At 37.8% G+C, this 18,258-nt stretch overlaps 1 protein-coding gene across 8 annotated transcripts in view; it reads left to right on the top strand.

Moving 5' to 3' along the window:
- SORCS2 (sortilin related VPS10 domain containing receptor 2) overlaps nt 1-18,258 on the top strand; it is a 568,270-nt gene that overhangs the window by 500,103 nt on the left and 49,909 nt on the right. For all 8 annotated transcript variants that reach the window (XM_086891222.1, XM_086891220.1, XM_086891217.1 and 5 more), the window contains 3 exons: nt 7,917-7,993; nt 14,865-14,956; nt 16,422-16,529. In XM_086891222.1, coding sequence (XP_086747348.1) covers nt 7,917-7,993; nt 14,865-14,956; nt 16,422-16,529 — 277 coding nt within the window. The remainder of the gene's footprint in view (nt 1-7,916; nt 7,994-14,864; nt 14,957-16,421; nt 16,530-18,258) is intronic.

Here is an 18,258-nt window from a genome sequence, read left to right as displayed (position 1 = left end):
CAAATGAGACTAAGATTTTACACAGCGCCCTTGTAGATAGACTCCTAATATGTGTTCAGGTCAAACTTTATGAACTCATATGTTTCAAAAAATATCTTCCATTTCAAATGTTTTCTTTTTTCATAAAAGCACTCAAAATGTAGGTTCTTAATTTTAGCCTCATCATATCATGCTTAAATGCCTTCCAGTAGCAAATTAAGCAGTGAGATTTAATTAGTCAATTATACCTATTTCATTTTTCTTTCTCTTTGCAGTATAATCTGATATGTTGAACAGATATTTGTTGAGATATTAGGTTGTTTTTGTTTGTTTGGGGCTTATAGATGTTTTTTATGTGCACTGTTCTCTGAGACTACGTTAGGGAGGGCCGGTTGTAGAAGACTATTTTTCCCTTAATTCCTTTCTAGAATGGGGTGACATTTTATCACTGTGACATTGTCTTACTCTGCTAGGTAAAGAACTTGTCAACAGCTTTCCTCAATGTGATCAGGATTACATTTGACTTGCTTGTGGGGCAAGCAGTAATGTAATAGGAATGGTAGAAGGCACCCTTGCTCAGTTGCAAGACACCCCACTTTTAGCTACCTAAAAAGTTGGGAGGGGTGGTGTGAAAGTGGGAAAAATTTGCTCAAGAGAATGCAGTGTGTCCTTTTTCTGGTAGAAGAAAAACTTTTGTAGCTGGAAACAGAGCAAAGGGATCTATTTTGGAGCCTTAAAAATACTACAGAGCAACTGCATCCCCTTGCCAAAAGATGACCTGAGTCAGCTCTGATTTTGACTTGCATTTTCATTATTTGGATGCCCAGGTCATCTGGATTCATTGCATGTGTTCAGTCCTATCTGGCAAACCTGATGGCCTTGTAAACTTACACTTTATCAGAAATACTTTACATAGAGTGAGCTTGAATTTCCTTTGGCCTGATCCTTGAAACTGATAATCCTACAGAAATCAACATAAATATTATGTTCTTAGTACATTCAGGAATGAGATTATTTGGGCTGCATCACACACTATTGGAATTTTACTTAGATTTAGGGAGAGCACATCTCCTGGAAATGACTGAAGATGATAAAGATCCGTGAATGTCAGTTGATCAGCATGTCTAGGAATCATCAGTGCCTTGTGCTGTGAAAAAGCAAAATTATTCTCAGGATGAATTAGGTAAATAATTGCCAACAGAGAGAGGGAAATATTAATACACTGGCAAAATACTGTACAGTGACATTACTAATACGACTGTGTACAATTCTGATAATCAATTTTCAGGACCAGTGAGCAGGTGCTAAGAAGGCCTCTTTGGCAGTTGATGGAAATAGAAAATATTTACAAGAAAACCCCCATTAGCTGGAAAACTGAAGAACAATAAAGCATATGATTTATTTCTTCCCCCTGGAAGTGTAACCATAGTGCAGAAACAAGTGATGTGAACAAGTGGATAAGAACTGGAAATATGGTTTCTAAGCATAAGAGCCCTATCGATCAAAAATGTTAAAAAAAATAAATAAATAGCCCTAATAAAAAGTGGATTTTGGATTGTTTCTAGGAAGCTTATACAACACAGCTGGTTGTGGTAATGGAAAAGCTATTCTGTGACTTAAGTACAGTTTTGATATGGAAAGTGTTGGAAAAATCAGATATCAGAGACTACTGAATATTCTTTTAATTTTAAAAAGGGAATAATTAAATGGTGAACTGCATTAACACCTAGAAAATTGGGAAAATTTAACATCTTTAATAAGATGTTAAAATTGCATTTTTTTAAAACTCATGTTTACAAATAAAAATCCTACTCTGTCAAACTTGCATAAATAGTTCTCAGGAATGCATATTTTTAGCTTATGTCTATATATATAAATTGTTCAGGCAGAATATTAAATTTTGTAGCTGCATATGAAAGTGGTATTTTAAATAACTGCTTTGCTCTCTTTAAGAAATGCAATAGGATTTTGCATTTACATTTGATTTTTGTGCATTTTAATCTTGGCAACGACTTCTATTTCTCACAGCATCAGCTATGAAATGTGTGTCAATTGATGTGTAAATTTTTACTATAAACTTGCTAAGGACTTTTCTATGAAAAATGTTTAGAGAAGTGTAGCTTTTTCAGGTGCTAGTTTACAATAATTGCCTGCTTAGCTTCCAATCCAGATGGCAAATCAAGCAAGCAGTAAATTCTGCACATTCACACAAATTGAGGAAGTGCTGGAAAAGCTCTGTTTACTTTTTGTCATATCAGGGCCAAATATAATTGCATACATTGTGATGAATTTCTGTCGTTTTTCACAGACATAACATACTAGGATGCCTCTATAAAAAAAGGATAAGGGAACAGGGAGATGATTGACCATTTCCCAGTACATTTTGGAGTAAACATCCTGAAATTCCTTTAAATTTTTGTTACATTCCTCAATTCCTACCCCCTCATCTGAGCACATCTTCAGCTTGCCAGGCAAAACTATGTGTCTGGGAGATTTAAATACAAATTGGTTGTATGTTTGTTCTATACTGTGGCTTCAAGATTGCAAACCATGAAATTTTAACTCATTGTGCATGGCCTGAAGGCATCTTACAACTGTATTAATTACTAGTAATCCAGGCAAGGCACATCTTTCTTTTTGGAGTAGGTGTCTGCCTGTATGCTAAATTTAAGTGACTGGAAAAGATTTTCCATATTAGAAGGATTATCTAAGCATTGCATATGGGGATTATTTCTTCTTACTGTAAACGTGTTCAAAGTCACACATAAAAATATGGGTAAACACGGTGATAATGAACACTTAAAACATGTAAATTGATGGTAAATTTTAAATGAAGTAATCTTCCATATTTTTTGTGACCCAGTAAGAACCTGACAAAATGCCTGACTTTCTTGAGATCTCTATTGTGTTTCTCATAGCTATACCACCTTTCCAGAGAACTTTGCTGGCCACCAGACATAAAACATTGTTTTCTTTCACATCCCTGTGCTCCCAGCTGCTAAACTGTCATGTGCAGAGTTACAGAAAGCTTGGAGAACTATGTTGTACAGTACTTAGTGCCTCTGTATTCTAGATCTTGGAACTGGCACCCTTGCAAGGATGGAACACATGGATTTATGCAGTTATTTAAAATCAGCCTTTACTTGGGACAAGTGAAAAAGCAAAAGAAGATTTCATGTGTCCTAAGCACTGATTGAAAAGGTTTCTAAGAATTCAAATAACGGAAATGAAAAATGGCTCTTCTTAATCAAAAACTGAAAAATGCAGGCCAAAGTGTTTTGTTTTTCTTCCTGAATAGAATCAGTGTCAGAACAAAACAGCAGAGCAAAACTGACTCAGGCTGAGTCCATCTAGCTCAGTATCCTGGCTGTGAAGGTGGCAAGAGCCTTTGGGAGAGTGTTTAAGGACAATTCAGGTGTATATCATGCCCCAGGCTTTGGAGGAAACACACATATGAGAATCATTTAGTTACAAAGAGAATACAAAATATTGTAAGACAAACTTGAGAAATTTCTGTATTACAAACAAAACTTAATGAAACTGGATGGTAAACACTCTGTGTCATGTGTCAGAGGAGTTTCCAGGGCACTCAGATCAGAAGTCATGTTAGAATAGTACCATTTGTAGCTGTGGCTAATAGAGCCTTGGCATGGTTTAAGTCCAGCCAGCAACTAAGCATCACACAGCTCCTTGCTCACTTCCCCTCCAGGAGGATGAGGGAAGGGAATTGGGAGGATAAAAGTGAGGAAACTCACAGATGGAGATAAGAGCAGCTTAATAAAATAATAATGATAAACTGTAACAAAAAGAAAAAGGACAGAGAGAAATGAAACCCAAGACACAGAAGTGATGTAAATGAAAACAGTTGCTCACCTCCAACCGCCTGGTGGCCAGCGTGTCCCTGAGCAATGTCCCTGAACCAACCTCTTCCTCAGTTTATTGCTGAATATGATGACATAGGGCCTGGAATATCCCCAGCTGTGCCCATTTCCAATTCCTTGTGTGTGTGTTGGAATTTCCAATCCCTCCATCTCCTCACTAGTGAAGTGGGGTGAGGAGCAGAAAAGGCCTTGACTCTGTGTAAGCATTGCCCAACAATACTGAAAACATCTTTGTATTGTCATCAACACCCTTTTCAGTACAAGTCCAAAACACAGCCAGGTACCAGGTGCTGTGAAGAAAATTGACTCTGCCACAGCCCAAAACAGCGCATGCCTGCAGCTGCTTACCCATTCCAGTGGCAGTAACTTTTTCAGTATGAACCTGAGTTGCCTTCAGTGTATTAGATTGCATTTACTTCCCCCCCAGACAGATTCTGAGATCTAACACAGACCCACTAAAATGATAGCAAAGTTTCTGTGCTGTAGTGGCACACCTGAGGAGTTACTGCTGATATTTACAGCTGTAATAAGAAGCACAGTTTTTGTTTTGGCCCACCAGGCAAAGTAACACACTGATATTTGGGGGATGTGGTAGAGTCCAAACACTTCAGGACATGGTGGGAATGGTACTTAAACACTGTTGGCTGAGCATAATTGTTTCTTTCTCACCTTCTTGTGTCACTTGATCACTATGTCAGTGATGCTCACGTGTTCTTGGCTGCCACACTTACCACAAACATGTTTCACAATTCAGATATGTCATGGAAAGGTTCAGAATTTCTCAGTTCTACTTTGAGTGCTGCTGTGGCTTTGCAGTTGTTTGTTTGCAGTGTTATTAATGTCAGGATTTTTTACATTTCATTTGATGCCAATTGGAGCTGTTGTGAAGGGGTTTATGAGGTGCCATTACATGCACTGTATTAAGTTAGCTGGTTTATCCAGTAACACAACACTTTGCAAGGTAGCTGGAGCATAAAATTATGCACTTTATTTTAAATCTCAAAAAGAACAAATGCTCCAAATCTTTGAAGTTATTTTTTTTATTAGCATATTGAAAAATACAGTTAAAACAATGTAGCTTTTTAACTAGAGAGCACTCATAGCTCTTTTGTCACATATGTTAAATAGAAAGGTTTGCTAATAAAAGTGGGGGAAAGTTCACTTAGATCTTTGAAGGACTTGGTTTTATTCCAGTTCTACTTTTTCAGGCTAACAGCTTTCAGAGTGGCTTTTCTGTGGCTTATAAAACTTATGCGTCACTATGTGTTCCTGTGGAAATTTCCTTCTGTCACATCTCGGATCTGGCTGCATGGGTGCTTCCCACTGCACTTTGCAGGAGCCTGCCTGTCTCCCCTGGTGCTGCAGCTTTCCTTCTTTTGCCTGCTTTTTCTTTCTGAATCCACTGACTCTCTTTTTCAGAAAGCCATGGTCTGCAGTACCCACAGAGCAAACTCCAGGCGCACTGAGAAGTTTTATCTTTCCTTACAGACAGGTGTTTTAGTTGTTTTTTGGGGTTTTTTTGTCAGCTTCAAGACTTCATTTTATAAAGTTTACAAAATTATGTCATATAATTGTGTGTTCCAAAAAATCTGGAAGTAATGAGAATGACAGCCTTCATTAATGACACTATTGAACGTTGTGTCAGCAACCAGCAGGTCCTGCATGCACCGCTTCTGGGCTTCCACCCTTGGCCCATTCAAAGGTCAAATATCACTGAAGTCCTTTTTCCCAAAGCAGTGTCCCAGATTCTGTTCCTGTTGGCATCAGTTGTTGTTTAGGGAGAATAAAAAGTCTCTGGAATTATAACTGAGCCCACCCACTCTTTTTGCTCTTCTACCAAGACAGTAAAGGTAAAATGAGAGCTAGGAGAAGTAATGTCTGTCTTTTAACAGAGCTGCAATTACAGCACTGTTGCTAATATCATTACTAAATCAGCTGGATAGGAAAGGCTTTTTAATGAAGCACAAGTAGATGCCATTTAGTTTACAGACTAATTTTCCATTAGCAAGGCAATTTACCAGTAAATTCTTTAAAGTGAAGTTCCCTAGCAATGCTCAAAATTAAGACCTTCTCATGCAAGTAGGATTCAGGAAGTGGTGAAAAGAGGTAAACAGCATTTCTTCAGGAGAAAAACTAACATTACATTCATTAAAGTTATCTGTGTAAAGAAGAACATAGACTGACAGCAGTATGTTAGATTCTAGCAAGAGGATAAATATTTTTGTTTTCAGCTGTCCTATAGAAAACATTCTGTGATTAACTGCAGAAGCACAAGAATATACCCATTTGCAGGTGATATAGCAGTGAAAAGAATAACAGAGGAAAGTTAGAATAGAAAAAGAAGTGTATTTTGTATATGCAGTTAATCAAATCTTCCTTCCCTTCCTTCAGCCTCGAGAAAGTGATTTCTCATTCATATCTCCTCCAAGTGATCAGATTAATCTTAAAGCTGTATTGGGGAAGAAAATATAACTGAATTAATGTGTGAAGCTTTCCTTTTAGAACTATTTCATTTGGTTATATTCATGGGAGGTGTAAATTAGATATCAGGGAAAATTTTTTTCACCCAGAGGGTGATTGAGCTTTGAACAGGCTCCCCAGGGAAAGGGTCTGAGTTCAAGAAACGTTTGGACATGCTCTCAGGCACATGGTGTGACTTTTGGAGAGTCCTGTGCAGGGCCAGGAATTGGATTCAATGATCTTGCTGGGTCTCTTACAATTCAACATATTCTATGATTCTATGACCAACTAAATCTGTGCTGAATTATTTGAGAAATGAGAGTGTGCAGTGTGTTGGAAAGATGAAAACCTAAGAAAAGCCCAAGAATGGGAAGTGGAATCTTCTGAACTGTTAGATGCAATTTGGAGGAATTAAATGACTCCTGTAAATTCCCTGATTCAATATAAATATTCCAGTCCTGTCTTAGATATATTTAGGGTTAAATGATGTAGAGTTATCCTGTTAAAGGGTGGAGCAGATGCAACTTTGTTGTTTTAAATAAGAGAGTGTGTTTTGGGCAGTGGGCCAAAATTGTTGTTCCTCTTGGGAACCTTTCAGAACCAGTAAGAACACTCTGCTTAAACAGATCTGGTTTAGTAGTTAAAAAACAGGTATTTATATAATGCACAAGTGAAATTTATTAGTGCTATTTGAATCTCAAGTGTTTTCTTTCATCGTCTCTTCCGCTTAAGAGTGTCTGATAATTTTCATCTTATTTCTACTGTGAAAACATGCAAACCATATATTTAAGTCAAAATCCCCAGGAGGATATAATTTAGAAAGAATATTGTGCCATTACTGAGTCACCCCTACAACACTAGACTGCCTGGTGGTTTAATAATTTGCTGTTTGAAATACTGCATGTTAAAAGATAGAGATCTCTGTATTTGGGACTGCATCTGCTATCATCTTCCCCAAGTTTAACACTTCTGTTAACTTTGCAGGAACCTGAATTCTCCTCAGTGCTATTTTTCAAAATATTCAGTAACTTTCTGGTAAATATTTAGGTAAATTAAATAATTCTGCTTTCAATTCTTTTATATTTACTCTTTTTCAAAAGTCCTATCCCCTCTTTTCATGTTGCATAATCCATCAAATTCTAGTCTAGCTACCATTTCATCAAGTCTTAAAAAGATAAAATATTTAACAGTTTGAGTTCAATATGAGTAACTTTACAGAATATGATTAAGGTTAAGGTTAAAGCTTCTGAGTTTATGGATGTTTCATACTTCCATCTTCAATATACGTTGTTTCATAATAATTTTTCAGCATACAGCAACAGAATAAAAATGTTGGTCTGATTTCTGTGTTTTGGATTAGTATCAAGCCTCACTGTTTCCACCTATGGACAACCTAGCAATGGAAAAGAAGACTTTGAAATTATACATATGTGTTTTTAAATGATTTTGCTGGTTCTACCAGAAATTAAGTAAGGCTGTTCAACTGTGTTTAGGTCTTGCTCTGACCTGGTAACTCACTCAGACTGGCACCAGGACTAGATCCAATCTCTCTTGCTCATGTGGATGCAACCCTTATTTTCTCCTCTTTTGTGACAGGTAACCTGGGGTCCCAGCTGGTTGAGTATAAAGAGGAGATGTACATAACATCTGACTGTGGGAACACGTGGCGTCAGGTAGGAAGCATAAATCATCAAAGGAACCTGGAAATAATTGTAATGTACCAAATGTGATGAATTATGTAATGCTTAACCAATCTTTAGATACTCCCTTTTTTGAAGGAGGTGGTATTATTATCTCCAGTTCACTTGGAAACTAAGAGATTAAGGAGGTGATTTTCTAAGACTCAAATTGATCGGGCTGTCAGGTTCTGCTGAAGTTCAAATATTTTGTTCTCTTTAAAGATCTTATAAGTATCTTATGCAAAGAAACATAGTGTCTGTTTAGGTTTTTAATAATTTAAGTAATCTTCCTATGCTAATGATGAAGTGGACTTGGACTAGATCTTGCTGTACAAACGTTCCAAGCTAAAAGACATGGCTTAGGTACAAGGGCAAAAATTCTTCTTCTTCATAGTCTGAAAGCTGTCACTGAAGCATAAACTTCTTCATTGAAACAGACAATAAAAAGAGATTTAAAAAAAAAAAGAAAATAAAATTTAAGTGTTTGGCATGATTTAATAAATTCAGGACTACAAATACCAAAGTGTTAAAAATATGATATGATATGTTAAAATGATATTGTAATGCTATTTGAATTCTGTATGGCTTTTTCTTCCACTGAATAGTGTCAGTTAAAGCTTTTTACCTTTCTCATGTATTGTTTCCTAAACTGCTCTGTCTCTCTGGTGGGTTTGCCCTGGGTTGATGCCAGATTCCCATCAATCTCTCTCTGTCAATGCTCTCCTCAGCTGGATGGCAGAGGGAGAGTATAACAAAAAGCTCATGGGTTGAGATAAGGACAGGGAGAAATTGGTCACCAATTACCATCATGGGCCAAACAGACCTGACTTGGGGGATATTTATTTGATTGCCAATTAATAACAGAGTAGGATAGTGAGAAATAAACCCAAATCTTACAGCACCTTCCCTCTATCACTCATTTCATCATGGGCTCAATTTTACTCACTAATTCTCTACCTCCTCACCCTGAGCCACACAGGTGGATGTGGAATGGGGGCTGTGGTCAGTTCAACAGACATAACTCTGCTTCTTTGTCCTCCTCACACTCTTCCCCTGCTCCAGTGTGGGGTCCCTCCTACAGGAGACAGTTTTCAATGAACTTCTCCAACATGAGTCCTTTCCATGGGCTGTAGTTCCCCATGAGCTCTCCAGAGTGGGTGCTCCCCATGGGCTGCAGCCCGTCAGGAAAAGGCTGCTCCAGTGTGGGTTCCCTGTGGGATCATAAGTCCTACCAGCAAACCTGCTCCAACACTGGCTTCCTATGGAGTCACAGCCTCCTTCAGACATCCACCTCCTCCAGTTTGGGGTTCTCCATGGGCTGCAGGTGGATCTCTCCTTCATCCTGGACCTCCATGGGCTGTAGGGGCACAGCTGCCTCACCATGGGCTGCACTGGGAGCTGCAGGGGAATCTCTGCTCTGGCACTTGGAGCCCCTCCTGCACCTCCTTCTGCACTGACCTGGGTGTCTGCAGGGCTGTTCCTCTCCTATTCCCAGCTCTTCACTCTTGATGTAGTTGCTGTTGTGCACTTCTTAAATTTATAATGCCCAGTCAGCAGTGGCTGATTGACTCGGCCTTGACCGGTGGCGTGTCCATCTTGAAGCTAGCTGGTGTTGGCTGTAGGATGTGAGAAAGCTTCTCTAGAAGTGTCTCAAAGAAGCCACCCCAGCAGACTAACCTGCTACCTAAACCTTGCTGTGCAGACCCAACACACTCAGCATAGTGATATTTTCTTTCTCTATATATGTATATAGCAACAATACACAATATCACATAGATTCTACTTATACTATATTATATATATTTTATATTATATATACCATATGTATTCTACATATATCCAGGATAAAGAAAAACACCCTCAAAGGACCATAGTGCTTTAAAAAAAAAAAATATTTAATTTCAGCTAAAATAGTGTTGTAGTGTTCAGCTGATACCAAATTTTGTTATTTTCTTAGAACCATTAAGTGTGAAAATGTTCTCAGTAGTATTACTGAGCTTGGGGAATTTGAGGTTAAAAGAAAAAAATACAGACAGTTTCTTATATTGCTATGGTAGGGTGCCAGTAGTACTCCACAGAGTACTTTAAAAAGAAATGGGTTATGTTTGTAATTATAATGTCCTTTGATGTTTAAAAGATAAAATTTTATAACAAACTCCTTGAAATCTAGCATACAACAAACAGGTATTTAAATGCAAAAGCCTTCCAGTTTTTACAGTGGATGTTGGCTTGTTTAATGCTTTTTAGAGGGCTCTCATTATTGCTTGTCAGCATTTTCCAAAGTTTTCTTGTTTCTCTGTGTGTGGAAAATAAGAGGAAAAAGGAATGATATCAAATTCATTTTTTTCACTGCTCTTTATTTGTAGAGACACACAGGTAAATGACATGTTTTGCAACTTGACTCTAATCTAATTGTGCTAAAATCAACCACAAACTGATCCCTCATTGTTACAGTCAAAGTGGCAAACAACATTGCTAGCTTTATTTTAATTAAAACTCCTATGAAGCCCTTGAAAGAGCATAGTCAATTCTAATATTTGTGATCAGAATGAAACTGTGCATTATTTTATGTATTTCATGGCCTCACTGGTGGCTCACAATTAAATAATTCTTCCAGAGGACAGCAGCACATTTCCTTTCTCTGCTGGAGTTCTTACAACAAAAGAGAAGGGTTCAGTCAGGTGATACAGGAATTTAGATAATTCAGTAAATTTCAGGTTTTGTGAGCTGGTGAAATCCTGTGCTTTGGCACAACATTTTGTCTGAGTTCAAGTCTCTGCCTTGGAGACTTGGTGGTTTTCATTAATAAGGGCCTGGCACCTTTCTTACAGGCTCACATGATGCTGAGCTGTTTACAGAGAAGAGGAGCAGTCTGTGCTTGTGTATAGAGACAGAGAATGAAGAGAAGCAAACATAAGGGGAAAATGTAGTGCAAGGAATTAATTAAACCTTTCTTGAAATAACAGCTGTATTGGTTCATAGGAATGTGGGGAAGGTCAAAGATCCTATAATTCAACAGTGTGCTCTAAGACTGCCTCAGACCTTCCACAGCTTGCATTTGATGTGGTCATATAAGGGTTCAGGAAGACTTACCTATAAACACAGCCAGAGTTCATAGATAGAAATGAATGCCTAAATAAGAAGTTTTGAAATTAAGTAAATTCTGTTAGCAAATGGAAATGTTTGGGAAGATATCAGCAGGTTGGTGAGGAGGACTGTAAACACAGTCAAACGATGTGCAGTTCAGATGTCCCAACAACCCACATACATCACACTAGTAATTTTTTGGCTTTCTGTGTTGAACAAGTTGAACATCTGTATTTTGATAACATAGGCCTGTGATAGAGACACAGTATCAAACATGCTTGAGATCCCTGCCCTGCTGCTGCAAAGACCTAAGCAGAGTGGTAAATTATGCCTGTGCAAACCCCTGCAGTCCAGCAGGCTGGGTGGGTGATCATCTGGCGTGGGCTGAGCTCTGCAGTGTCTGCATCCCCACTTGTGTCTCTGCCCAGGTGCTGCTTCAGAGCTCCTCTGCTTGGCCAGGTAATGAGAATAAATTTATTCTTGCATTTCATCTGTGGTTTTGTGGTTGTTCCTGCGTCCTGCCTGTGCCAGCTCACACAAAAAGCAAAACCAAGAATTGTTATTATAAATAACCACAATATCACACTTATGCTGGTTCCAGTTGTTCTTCTACCTTTCTGTTGCATGGCTGAGCTGCTTGTTGTTATATCTTGAACCATCACTCTTTGTTTGAGGAAAACTGAAAATTGTGGCTATGTGCTGTACAACATTGCACTGTAAATAGCAGTGCTTTAGGAGCTGACTGGCAAGTAGCTTAAATATCCATGCTGTGAACTGGACTGTAGAAGAAAGGAAACTCAGCTTGACATTATAACGATATATGTGGGCATAGAATCATTAAAGTTAGAAAAGACTTGAGATCACTAAGTCCAACCACTAATTTAAATGCCAAGTGGACCATGAAGATGTAGCCTAAGGTGAACTCATGTTTATTTGAAAGATTTCTCTGTCTATTATACCAGGAAAGCAATATAATAAAATGTGCTAATGAACATGAAATATTAGGATACTCTTTTAAGTGCTAAAGATTACCTTAGGTATACATATGAGTGTTTTTATTTTGTTTTAATACTGATTTCTGTTCACAGTTCTGGTTGCCATTGTTATTTCAACAGCACCTCTTACAACACTGTACTTGAAATACAGCAAAGTATTTATACAGCAAAGAGTAAGAGAAAGGTCTAGCTTTCAAACAAAATGGCATAAATAAAAGAAAAAAGTCAGCAACAATAAAGCTTTCACATTTGATCTGCTACCAGAGTAGCTCTTGCAGCAACAAAATGTTCAGTTAAGCTAATGAGGTTACACAGGAAGCCTTTTGGATGTCTAGGAGCTAAATCTAGATCTCTGGAGCTTTAGTCTGGTGGTTTTTTTTGTTGGAATATTATTTATCTGCGTCAAATCCTTGTGTATCAAAGTAACTTGGAAAACCTTCGGTTAAGTGAGAATACATGTTTTCCTGCAGGCATCTTAGGAAATAGATAGTAACACTTCTAAGAACAACAAAAAAGGATGTCATTCCAGCCTTTCAACCCTGAGAAGGTCCAACCGGCTCATTCTGTGTAGAAAAGCTTCTGTTTCACAGATTTGAATTTAGTAATGGATATCACTTGATGAAAGAAAAAAGTAATCTCAGGATTTTTTTGTTTATTTTTGCAACTTTTGTATTGTGAAGTAAAATTTTATGGCAAATATTTCTCTAGGACCACTTAAATGTCTCTCACTGATTTCATGGAGCTGTCCCAGTTTCTTCCAACAGATATTCTGACCTGAAATAGCTGCTTAAGTTGTTTGGACAGACATAGGAAGAAAAGCATTTAGAGCAGGAGGAAGAGGATAGAATAGAAGCTGACACTGTGATTATAAAGCACAAAATGTGCACAAAAAAATACAGAAATAGGTTATAAAAATCTTCTTCTGTAGTGGCTGGCTACTAGTAAGGATCAGAATAGATTTATTGCCTGCTTTAGTTAGTGGAGAGATGTATATCAGAATTTGTGGCCTGCTGTGAACTCACATATCTCATCTTCTAAGGTCTGAACTTCATCTCTTACACTGGGACCACCTTTGCCTCGATCCTTTGCAAACTGTTTGTCTTGGTTTTATTTCCAGAAAGTAGAGATAAATATTTACTTTTGTGGTAAACAGGCATGAAACTGTTATTTTTTTTCAGTGTATTGAAGATTAAGAATTGTTTTCATGAGGCATTTATACATTTGTTTTTAAAAAGTTTAAAGTGTGTGCAAGAACAGCATGATATAGCAACAGCATTAATATGCCTGAAGTGTGCCCTCTGTGCTTTATAGCATGCTAAAGCAGGGTTATTAAAAGGGTTTGTGAAGACCTACCATGGTGCTTTTCTGGGAAATGCTGATCTGCATGAAGTGCTGCAGATATCAGCTTCCTTTATCTGTGGTGGTGGAGCTATGGGAGACTTGGTGTCCCAGCACATACTGTTGCATTTTTGTTTGAGGGAAAGTTCAAACAAAGTTTAGTGGAGGATCAAAACTCTGCTTGCTTATCTGACTCCAGCTGATCTCATCCCTTTGAAGTGCATCTAAAATTAATGTCTGTCCTTTACTGAATTCTCTTCTAAAATACACAGCTGGGTGAATGAGTAGATCGGACTATAAATGCCTCATATCAGGGTTTTGCCTGCAAACTGGCAGCACTGAAAAACTGATCAGACACTTGAAGCCCTAGGATTCCCATAAAATATGTTCTTACTAGATGAGAAGGAGACTGAATTCTCAACCCAAATTAAATGTTTCCTATTTTTGAAGTAATTGTGAGTGTGCTGTAAGATACTTTCACCCCAGCTCTACTTCAGTCTTGCTGAGAAATCCTCTAAATGTAGCATTTAATTTTGCCAAAAAAAATAAAATAAAAGAAATTAATTTGGAATTGTCAGTAATTTTTCATTTACAAGGCAAAGTAAAGCTAACCTTTATAGTTTTCACCTTTGCTTTGTCAAAACATAAAGGAGACTGCATGTTTGTTTATAAATGCTAAGTTGTATAATTCTCACATATCACTTGGTCTTGTCTTAAATGAGCTTTCACAGGTTGATAATATAAGTAAATCTTGTCTTAAAACAAATTTTAGATGTAAAAAAGGAAGGATATCCTACCTGTGTTTTTATTTTAGCACTGCTGGTAAACTCTGGAAAAGGAATTTAAATAATTTATGAAGTTTTTAATCCTTTGTACCATTAAATCAATATTACATGTACTTGGTTCCAAACTCACAGTAGCCTCCATGGGGCATCACATAATATTTGAACTTAAACTTACTGACACTAGAAATTCAAAAAACATGCTTACATCAATTATTTCATGTTCTGTATGTTCTGGGGAATATGTGAGAAAGTCACAGACAGCAGTACTTTTCCTTTTTTTCTTAGGATTAGACAACAAAGCATTTTATTCTGCAGGATACACAGAATATGGCAAACACCAAAGTAAGGTGATGGGTCACTTGGTGATATATAACAGGAAGGAATGCAGACTGCATACTATGAGAAATATAAGCTTGGGCTAAAATCACTTTAGGCAGTTTAATCTGTGATTTGAACCTGAACATTTTCTGATTCACCTGCTTAACTTTCTTTTCTTTTACAGCTGGGAGAAATATAAGAGTTAACCTGACTTTTATGTCCTTTTCAGTTTGAAGTGTGGACATTATAAAACATAAGTCTCTTAATTCTTGTTTGCTTGTTCATTTGATTTCAGCTGTTTTGTACATTTGCTTAGCTGGCCTTTCTTTGTCTGACTTGTAGGTCTTTGAAGAAGAACACCACATCTTGTACTTGGACCATGGTGGAGTTATTGTGGCTATCAAAGACACCTCTATTCCTCTGAAAATACTCAAGTAATTCTGCAGTCAATTAGAGTAGAGCTGTTGTGTATTCAAGACCTCAGGCAAAGTTCAGAGTTTAAGATAAGCATTTCAATGTGATCATGTATGAAATGCAGGTGGAGTCAGCTTAATTTAGCATTCATTGAGTCAACAAAGTGCAGTTGGATATTTACTTTAAGATTACTTCATGGTGCTGAAGGTACCATGGCATCATGCATTAATCATAATAAAATTTTCTTGCATCAGTGTAGGTATTTTTTCCTTAAAAGACTGTTCTGGAACTCTACAGTAGAAGCCATGTTCAGCAGTATTATTTATCTGCTACTGGCTGGCACCAGCAGTGCGTGTCAATGATGCTTAGTCTGTGCTGCATATGAGGCTTAGGTGTGCAGTCAGGAGAGTTCATTGATACTGTAAAGTCTCTGTCATCTCCAAGGGCCATAGGGAACAGGAGAACAGCCCTGAGTTTCTCTGACAAGAGCAATTTAATGTAGAGTTTAGGAGCCAACAGGCAAAGGACTTATTTGCACTTACGTGTGATGTAATTTGATGTACCAGAATCACAGCTCATCTGAGATATTTACAATTATGCACAATTAACTGCAATGTGCACAGATCCTCTCATATGGTGACAATGCAGCAAATGGCCTTCTCAGCCGGTTTGGCAGGAAAGGTTTGTTGCAAAGCATTTTGGTATAAAATACCAAGTTGTAGACTGCATGATAGTGCAGCAAAACATGGCAGCCTTGTGTAATGGCACACAGAGCTATAATCTTCAGCATAAAAAATACTGTAAGACATCTTTATCACTTGTGAATTGGCTCATTTTTGCAGAATTGTGTTAAGTACATGAATAGGAACTAGGCTCTGTACCTGGTTATCTGGACTGAAAGCCATCCTTAACTTACTGTCTAAAAGACCTGGAGGAAATGTACTGAAAAAAAGAGACTTGGACTTAAAAGTTTTGGATGCACATTTGAAATATGTTTTGAAATATATTCTGCTGATTCATCAGTATCTTTTGCAAATGTTTAAGTAGATGGTAGCATGAAGGCCATAAAGGGCTGTTCTCATACTGGTGCCTGGAGTTAGAGCACCTCCCACATTTTAGCAGCTGGCTTCTCATGTTCCAGTGGCCTCTGCTTAACAGGTCCATAGCTCAGAGACTAGTAGAAAGAATGAAATGTGAATTAACTTGCTTTTGAATCTTCAAGGTAGCAAGATTGTTTGTTGACAGAGCTCAGTTTTTAATCCCGGAATTTGATTGCTGTGGAATATTTATTACACCTCTTTATAAAGATGTGAATCCCTGGATAAGTTGCTGAGATGAAGATCACATTAATATCATATGCTGTCTAGGCATACTGTATTTTGTGATTGAAAATCCTAAGCTTTAGTATAGAGGAGATTTTTTTAAAGTGCATTCTGCTTTGTATCCCAGTAGTTGTAAATGAAAACCTTTTCTGCTTTTTTACAGGTTCAGCATAGATGAAGGCCAGACCTGGAGCACCCATAATTTTACCAGCACTTCTGTCTTTGTGGATGGATTACTTAGTGAACCTGGAGATGAGACACTGGTTATGACGTAAGGTTTTGGTTTCACCTCTGTTTTCAGGGCTCTCTCTGTTATGCATTTCCATAGATTTTCAACTGTGCATGTTTGAGATGGTCCTTGAGTCAGTGGCTTTTTCTTCTCACAGTCACACAGACACACTGATGTGTGAACCTCCCCGGTATGTAACTGGTCTTTGGAATCATCTGACTGCAGTATTTCAGATTTTAAAGAAGTATTAGTGCTCAAATGAAATATTGCAAAGTTACTACTGAGGAGAGTGGAATAATAGGACTTGTTTACAAATCTGAAAGATGCAGTGAGAAAAATAACTATTTCCTCGTGGTGTTTTTTTTGTTTTCTACAGATTTTTAGTCAGACATCAAAAATGTTAAACATCAATTGTCTTCACAGTGTAAATAACTATAGTGTTGTCTTAGTAAATAGCACTTCAGTACTTGGTGTAACCAAGCACTGGGCTGTCAAATATTTGTTCTTATTCTGTGCAGTGACAGAGGCAGATACTGTGAATAGAGTTAAAAATAACCAAATTCTGCAACTCAGAATTGTTTATCCTGTTTATCTGTCTTTTTCCAAAGGATCAGGGACATCTGGATCTGAGCTGCACATTTTGCTCAATATCAAGGATAAATGACAGTGTTTTATAAGTGTCTGAGAGGAAAAAACACCTCTCCAGTTAGGGAGAAACAGAGTCAGGCAGCACATGCTGCCTGCAGCCAGAAAGGGGAATGTACTCAGGGCAATGCACACAGGTTGTTGTGTGTCTCCTATTGCAACAGTTTGTGTGATGCTTTATACTGGAGCTCAGTGTGCCAGTGACAAGCTTTTTCTCCCAGGAGTTACAAATAGAGCTGCTTTGACATGTACCGGTAGCATTTTCCCTAGGGAAAAATAGATTAATAGGCCAGTGTATAAAAAGGACCTTCACCAAAACAGAAATCCCACCTAAAATACTTCAAAGTGTTGTGCTGAGTTCATAGCACTGCACTGCTCAGAGAGGATTTGGTCTGTTGGTTATTTCTCTCTTTCTCCACTACCCCATTTACCCTCCATTGGATATGACCTGAGAACAGTATTATCCCATCATCTTCCCCTTCTCTCAAACACAGGTTTATTTGTGATATAGTATACGCCACATGGAGACACTTATGCCTCTGAATGAGGGATTTCCATTGATTTTAGTAAAAGTAGATGGATCAAAAGCTTATTCCAAATTGTATGTACTGGCAGATAGAATGATGTGTGGTGACTCTGTGCTCCAGGCTTGGTTTTATTTTCTTATTAAGTATCATTAAAAACAGTGAAGATGTGCATAAATATCTGGCTGAATGGTCTAAAGAGCTCTTCTAAAACATTATGCCTTTCTAAAATCATCTATCTAAAATGCATAGAGCTGCAGCTATGTTTGGTACATGAGCCAAAATTGACAAGAAAAACATCACGTGGCTTGCAGATTTCTAAAGGCATAGCAAGAGTCTGACTCCAGAGTGTAATGACAGGCTTGTAGATTCTCACTTTTTAGCTGGTTTTACTGAGCATGAAGGGCATCAAACATCTAATAGCACAGACTGCCCCTGAAGACACATGAAAATTTCCTATTGGATTCTAAAGACAATGAGAAAAATAAGGCTGCAGTGTGTGTTTCATTGTTGCCATTGCATCAACTTCCTTGTCTCTCCAGCTGCTTTTGACTGTGTTTTACCTTCAGGGTGATGTTGTCAGCCCAGTGGTGCTCTGTCTG

Source organism: Cyanistes caeruleus, chromosome 5 (assembly GCF_971803275.1).
Source record: "Cyanistes caeruleus chromosome 5, bCyaCae1.hap1.1, whole genome shotgun sequence".
NCBI classification, from domain to species: Eukaryota; Metazoa; Chordata; class Aves; order Passeriformes; family Paridae; genus Cyanistes; species Cyanistes caeruleus.
This window is presented reverse-complemented; position numbering and strand designations above follow the sequence as displayed.